This window comes from Dunckerocampus dactyliophorus, chromosome 5, assembly GCF_027744805.1.
Source record: "Dunckerocampus dactyliophorus isolate RoL2022-P2 chromosome 5, RoL_Ddac_1.1, whole genome shotgun sequence".
Classification (NCBI taxonomy): Eukaryota; Metazoa; Chordata; class Actinopteri; order Syngnathiformes; family Syngnathidae; genus Dunckerocampus; species Dunckerocampus dactyliophorus.
Genome location: NC_072823.1, coordinates 22,281,247 through 22,289,031, shown reverse-complemented (window position 1 = coordinate 22,289,031; position 7,785 = coordinate 22,281,247). Strand labels below are relative to the sequence as shown.

Here is a 7,785-nt window from a genome sequence, read left to right as displayed (position 1 = left end):
ACTATAATTGTTTTGTATTTTAAAAAATGTTAATATTTTTAGGTGTCTGGAATGGATTATAATCGTTCCTTGTTTATCGCACTTAATTGGTTCCAGACCGCGATAAGTGAAGGATTCAATATTAATAAATGGAATATTTTAGTAGTTAGAGCATAGAAAACCTGTTTATGACTTTCTAAATACGTTTTTTTTTACCATTCTTAGAGACCTGTAGACATGAAATAACACCCCTAGGGACATTGAAGGGACATAAAAGACGGCCGTCACTTTAAGCATAGCAACATCCGAACTAACTCTTCAGCCGCCAATTTATTTATTCTAAACTGGAAAAAAGGGTTTGAAATGAAGTGGGAAGAAGGAAAAAATAAGAAGCCAAGAACGTACCACTTCCACACGGAATGGGAGAACTATTTATGTCCACAGTTATGTTGGACATGCCATGACTGACTCCATGCAGTGTTAAGGTAATGTAATCTAAACTAATGTCTCATCAATGTAACGTTACTAACACCTAGTGACCAGAATACTGCATATGACTTGTATTTCATTATTTTTTGACTAATAATAGGCCATAGTCACGCTCGAAAAAGCAATCATTTTAATTAATTAATATATTTTTGTAAAACCGTGAAAGGGTGTGTGATGAGGGAGCGATGTTCGAACCGCAAAGTGTCGAGGGACTACTGTAAAATTGAATTTACCTTATTTCCTATGGGAAGAGTTACCTCAGTTTTCTTATATTTTGTTTTTTTTCTGACCTTTTGGAACAAATTAATAACAAAAACAGAGTTACCACTGAATATTCAAATAAAAAACACATTTATTGCATATTTGAACTAGAGCCCAACCGATTAATTGGCGGGCCGATTATGACGTATCACCGATTAATGAACATTGGTGAATATGAAACCAAATTTTTTACTTTGTTGCTGCGCAGAGATTCTGTCGCTTCGTTCTTTTGTGTCTCTGTGCTGCACCCTGCCCGAGTGCCGGGACCCTCCCCCTCACACATAAACACGCAGACCAGCGAAGTGCAGCTCTCACTGTCGCACTCACTCAGCTGCAGCAGAGAAGACGGCGAGAGAAACGACGAAATAAAATTCATTTTTTTTACAACATGGCAAGCGCTGACTTTGTAAAACAATATAACATGACACTTTAGTGCCCCGTCAGAATAATGGCCTTGCAGAAACATAATGTCAGGGCCCGTCAAGAGAACATTCTAATTTTTTTCACGTTTTAGACAGTGTAGTACAAAATTTTAACCTTGTGTAAGTTGTAGGGGTGTAACAATTCATTCACTACATCGATGCAGCGAATTATAGTCCTACGATCCAAGAACATCGATGTGTGTTTAGCAAGTTTCCATTCTGGACGGCATATATTGATCTAACATCGTTTAAAAAGGTAATCAATCGATTGACTCGATACTGGGAAATAAAACATTGGATTTAATCACGGCAGGCTTTATATGGATGTGTGTTTATAAGCACTTTTAATGATTAAGACTCGGTAAAGACAAAAAAGAAATTCAGTCTGTCTGTGACGTCATCGTCTTCCGGGTATGTGGTGGTCATGGGAGTTGTAGTGGACCTGTGAAATACAGGTGATTATTATGTGTCAGCATTATTAATAATTTATACCTGATTCCCTTACAAAAAATAAAGGGAATCTAGGAAACTTCCCCTGGACTGTCCAGTATCCAGGTAATTATTTCACAGTCACTCTGGTTGAATTTTTGGCAAAAAAGTTACTGAATCTTTTCGGATGGTACCGTTCTAAATGAACCAAAATCGTTCTTTAATCGTATCGGCAACCACGAATCGTGATACAAATCGAATCATTATTAAAACCAATCGTTACACCCCTAGTAAGTTGCAAAGATGCTAATCCACATGTCCACCATTATCTAATATTAGACTATTACACAGCGTTTTAAAGTGAAATAAAGATATATGAAACTTTTAACTCCCATTGCCATCATCAATATACTACACAGTGTATCAGTATACTACACAGACATTCACAAGTTAATGTCTTCATTCAAATCATTTTGAAAATGTTCCAAGTAATGTATTTACTTGTAATTTTATATATTGCATGTTTTGAAAGCAGCTACATTGTTCCATAAAATAGTTAAGTCCTGTGTATTAAGTGTAGAAACATGATGCATGTTCTCTTATTTTGTTTGTAGTCAACTTTTGAATTGGGTGGCAGTCAGAAATGTGAAGGGGGCATTAGGCACACACATCATGGGCCAGCCCTTTTTTTTTTTAAAACAGTGTTTTTGTTCATGGCATGGGTTGTTAGCTGTGTGTCCAGTCCTCAGCCTGGAGAAGTGGAGAGCACTTTGTCAGGCCTCTACCCTGAGAACTGTCCAACTTGGGTGTCCCACCTGAAGAACCAGCTCCTGCTGATATAGCTCTAAGGGTGACTGAGGCACACAAACTCCCTGACCCCAGTAAATGGCAATTCTTCAGGGGGGAAACGCTATGTGTTCTACAGTGTTTACATGCGCGGATGAAGACGTTATGACTGCATCCGCTGTGGAACATGTATACAACAATGGACAGCGCACAGTGATACGACGGGAAAGAAGGTAACGCCGAGCGACTGTGGGGTTTGATTTTTTCGAAGAGGCATTTTTGTGATGAAAATGCATTACTCTATTGAGTACATATTGTTTTGAGACTTAAGTGGCCCCACCAATTTACCGGAACTACATTCCTCATTACCAAAATACAACCAGAACTCGGCTCATGGGACGAAGTGGAGGATAACTCATTGTTGATGCACTACACTGCTGATGGGGTTGTCATACAATGTCATGTAAAAAAAATCTGAAGTATGCCTTTAATCTTAACTGGATGGGCTAACTCTCAAATAATGTGAACCTAAGAAAGACCGCAAGCAAAGACTCTGCATGTTACAGCTCATTTGTTACATGAAGTCTCCCCTCTGTGCTTGTGTGGCTGAGAAACGTCCCCACTGGGGAAAACTATTCCCCCAGTTGATTGTACAAACATATTTCATAGACGTTTTCTTAACCTTTGTTTTTAGTTAATTATTAGTTGTCTAAAGGGTCACTTTCTGTTTCCTCAAAGTCTACTCTGTCTTGAAACTTGACATCACGGTGCTGCGTCTTGTCTCATTTGCATGCAACATCCAGCAGTGATTGGATGTTTAATGGGGAGACGATCTAGACCAGGGGTCACCAACGTGGTGCCCGCGGGTACCAGGTAGCCCCCCACGACCACATGAGGTGCCCGCAAGCCTGCTTTTCATTCAGGTTTTCAGTTAATAATGAAAGAACAGTAGAAAGAAATGCATTCTGAAATACAAAATGGGAGTTGTGGACACCAGCATTTTGTTAATGTTCTGTTAAAACAAGCATATTCGCTTTGTTTGGGTTTAAAATAAGCTCTGAAAATAAACGTTACAAACATGAGTAGCTCTTGGCCATTTTCATTTTGTAAAAGTAGCTCTCACAAGGAAAAACGTTGGTGACCCCTGATTTAGACTGCGAATACACATATGCAGATGAGATGAGGGGAGCTGTCTTGTGCTTTTGCTGGCTCACCTCTAAAATTTTGATTTGGGGAGGAACAAGCCATTTATTTAGGGGGATGTTGCCCCCCTTTGCCCAGTGTACAGCCAGCCCCGTTGCCGTTTATTTTTTACACAAGATTATTTTATTAATCATTTAAACATTTATATTCTTGCGCATGTGAATATAAATATAAAATGTTTGGAGATTACATTAGATTTTTGTAAGTCTGTGATAGCTTTGTAGTGTTTTTAAATACATTAAATATTTGTAAAAAAAAATACAGTAGTCTATTTAAAAGAATTAGCAAATATTCCTCTGTATACTTTATTAAATTGGAGCGAAAATATGAGGGCATAAATATATCAATTTAAATTAAAAGTATTATTTGTGTAACACATATAGTATGTATTTACGTATACAAATAAGACAGTCATGAGCTCATTAAAACATTTTGTTAAAAAAAAAAAAAAAGCAAGCTTGTCCCTTTAAGCCTGAGCGACATGTGACATTCAGGGTCGTGTGAGAACTTGTTGGCGAGGTAGTCATGTGACGACGCAACATCATCACCGCAGGCCACCGAGCAGGAAGTGAGGTCGCAGCACGGACAGGATGGGGCCGCGCGGTGCCCCTGCCAGGCAGTACGCTTCGTCTGCGCTGACTCCGTGAGAACGCAGCGTCATTAGGGCATCGCCACAGCTGTCCCTCCCTCCGTGGGATGTCATCACGATGATGCTGAGGGGACTGTCGAGGATGCCGAACCTTCGTCGTATGTCCCCCAACTGAGACCAGAAACGCTGCGGGACACGAGAACGACACGCATTAACGCTCATCGGATTGCTTCTGGTTATGCGATGGAGGTACCTGGGCAGCTTGTCTGTTTGCTGAGGCCAGGCCGCCATCATCATCATCACCACAGAACAAGACTCTGAGCTGCTCTGATGGACACGATGACCTCTGCTGGTCCAACAGCGCAGACAGAACACCTGGAACAATCCCAGTAAGGATCAAGTACACCATTACCGAGTGAAGCACAGACCTCTGCCAAGGCCAAACAGTATAACAGGTGCGGAACCTTTTCCAACCATTTCCACCTTTTTCCAAGTCCTCGTGGGACATACTAAATACAACAATTTAATGAATTACTATTATATATTAGGAGCATTTGTGGTTTAAATATTTTTGGGCAGTTCCTTTGATGTTTTAGTTTGATGTTTGTTCTTTTAAATTCAAGATTCAAGAGTTTTTTTGTCATATGCACAGTAAAACAGGTAGTTCTGCTATGCAATGAAATTCTTATTCTGTTCATTCTCCCCAAAAAAGAAAGAAAAACACAAGAAAAAGAATAGGAACATCAGAAACATAAATACCAATGAATTAAGCAACAACAACAGAAGAGACATTAATACCAATAAATAAATAAATAAAGTGCTATGAGTGTGTGCGTGTGTTGCGTGCGGCGTGTGTGAGTGCTTCGTTGAGAAGCCTGATGGCCTGTGGGTAAAAGCTGTTTGCCAGCCTTGTGGTCCTGGATTTCAAACTCCTGTAGCGTCTGCCTGACGGTAGGAGTGTGAATAATGAGTGTTGTGGATGTGTGCTGTCCTTGATGAGGTTGTGTGTTCTGCGTAGGACTCTAGTTTTATAAATGTCTTGCAGTGAGGGGAGGGCTGCCCCAACAATGTTCTGTGAGGTCTTGATCACCCGCTGGAGTGCCTTCCTATCACGTGTTGTACAGTTACCGTACCAAACAGTGATGGAGGCGGTAAGGACACTTTCCATAGTGCATCTATAGAAGCAACTCAGGATTGTGGTGGACATGCCAAATTTCCTCAGTCTTCTCAGGAAGTACAGTCTCCTTTGGGACTTCTTCATAATTTGTTGGGTGTTGTGAGACCAGGTGAGGTCCTCGCTGATGTATGTGCCAAGGAACTTGAAGGTTTTCACCCTCTCCACCTCAGTCTCATCAATAAACAGGTATGGTAGTCTGCATCATATGCTCTTGTGGGCTGTGTATGACCCACCTGAGGTGGGTTTCCAACCCCTGCCCGACAGACGCCGGTATAAGTGTGAAAGAGTGTTGTACTGAACATTTCTCAAGGAAATGTCCTCTAATACAGTAATTCTCAACTGGCGGGGACCCAATAGTGGGTTGCGAATCAATTCTGGGTGGCTAAATTCCCCTAAAATGCACTGTGGATTGTAATTGTGTGTAATTTTCAAATGATGACATTAAAAAAAACAAAAAACACACACACATTTGTTTGATTTGACTTAAATGAAAATGGGTCACAATTTAAAGCAATTGAAAATGTGGGTCTCTGGTTGAGACCATTTGAGAACCATTTGAGAACTTTAGAAAAATTCACACCTCCTTGGGACACACGTAAAGCTTCTTCTGGCTCTGTCGACAGGAAGAGCTGCACATTATTTTGGAGTAAACTCTCAATGAAGTCGTCCTGGCTGGAAAAACAGAACCTGCTGACATCCAAGCCTGCAACAAACAAAGATAGACTTACAGTAGTCACTTAGACGAGGGATGTCCAAACCATTTCCACATACAGAAAGACTGCAGGATGGTGGCCCATTTTGATACGTTTTGTACATTAAAGATGCTATAAAACAATCCAGTGCTAAGCTATCTGAACAAATGATTCACATCTTAGCTTTGTGTTGTAGGTGAAAAAAGCAAATTAGTCTATAATATTTCTCTATTATTCATCCATAATGTATCTCATTATTATGTATGTTATGTTTAGAATACAATGAGGGCGAAAAAAAAAAAAAACAACCTCCCCAGCTGCACATTGGAAACCTCAAATACAGAGCAACAATGACATAACAGCAGAGTAGATGAATTGGAAAGCTGATGATGAAGGTGAATTACCGTAATGTTTGGTGCTGCTGATGATGCGTGAGCTCTGTTGCTGCTCCCTCCTGTCCGTGGTGATCAGAAGCACGTCAAAGAGCAGCGACTCTTCAGGATTTTCAGCCAGAAGACGTCGATTCACACTCTGCAGAGCCTGGCAAACACAATACAGAGATAGACATTTAAAAATCAAAAACATAAAGTCTCCCTTCCACCTCATGTGGTGAACTTTGACCTGCAGCAGTGAAAAGGCCACGCCCACTCCGTGCACCCCATCGCCATCATCAGAAGCCTCAAACACCGCAGAGGACGAGATGGCGACCACCAAGGCTTGATCAGCATCTTTCTGCAAAAATGACATATTTATGTCTTTTAATGTCAAATTATTTGCATTGGATAGCAAAGAAAATGACTCAGGAGGAAAATTTGTAGAATTCAATTTTGGTACATACACATTATATTTCTATGTCACTCTTGCAAGATAGATCAGTTTTCCACTGTCCCTCATGCCTCTGTGAATAATTTTCTGAATTTCAATGACAAAATGTCCTACATACTGTATGCATAACTAGTCAAAATATGGAAATAGACCGCTCAAATCTGTATTTCAGAGGAACATTCTTAAGAACAATGACGTCCCCTTTTAGTTTGTTTTAGAGAAATTGCTCAAATTAAGACTGTGAATCGCATGTGTTTCAAGTAAACTGCCACTTTAGAATCACACTTGATTCAACCAAGTTTTAGTATTTGGTGAAGGGCAGCAGTTATTTTCAAGTGACACTGATCACAGACCTGGCAACCTTAGCAGAAGAGAACATACGTTGTAAACGACTTTCACGCCGTTTATTCATGCAAAAAATAAATGTATACACAAATAACGGCACAGCGAAAAGAACCATTTTTTGAAATGCAGTGTGATAGGATAAACCTTTAGGTAAACCGAACTGAAATTAATCTTGTTTCCCTTTCTAGAACTTAGCTTCTACAGGCTTGATGGGTTCACATACCTGCCTCACGTCGATGTTGGGGATGGTGGAGACCATCTTTGCTCACTCTTTTCCACTCAAAACAGGTAAAACTTCAGTCTTGCTCACCTTAAAACCGCCAACTTTAACTTAAAAACGAACTAACTTGGTGGAAAAAGTTCGACCATTAACAACAGGACATCCGCCTTTTTTCTTCTTCTTTTTCCTGAATGGCGCGTGTCTTCTCATTACTACCACCTAGTGTAGACCTGGAGTTTAATAAACTCCTATACATGAATGCGCCTATAATTTTGTTGAAACAATTATGTGTATTTAAAAGTAGTTAACATTTATTTATCTTTCATAAATCCTTTCACATTGCCTCAGGCAAAATGAATGACTAAATA

General features: G+C 40.0%; 1 protein-coding gene across 1 annotated transcript; it reads right to left on the bottom strand.

The window, feature by feature from the left end:
* Positions 1 to 3,840: 3,840 nt before the first annotated feature.
* On the bottom strand, positions 3,841 to 7,759 carry LOC129181382 (cytosolic 5'-nucleotidase 1A). Its single transcript, XM_054776529.1, has 6 exons — positions 7,421 to 7,759; positions 6,649 to 6,759; positions 6,432 to 6,567; positions 5,916 to 6,038; positions 4,412 to 4,533; positions 3,841 to 4,344 (listed from the first exon to the last, which is right to left on the bottom strand). Exons 1-6 carry the CDS (start codon positions 7,454 to 7,456, stop codon positions 4,114 to 4,116), a joined length of 759 nt encoding a protein of 252 aa, XP_054632504.1. The 5' UTR covers positions 7,457 to 7,759; the 3' UTR covers positions 3,841 to 4,113.
* Positions 7,760 to 7,785: the final 26 nt, after the last annotated feature.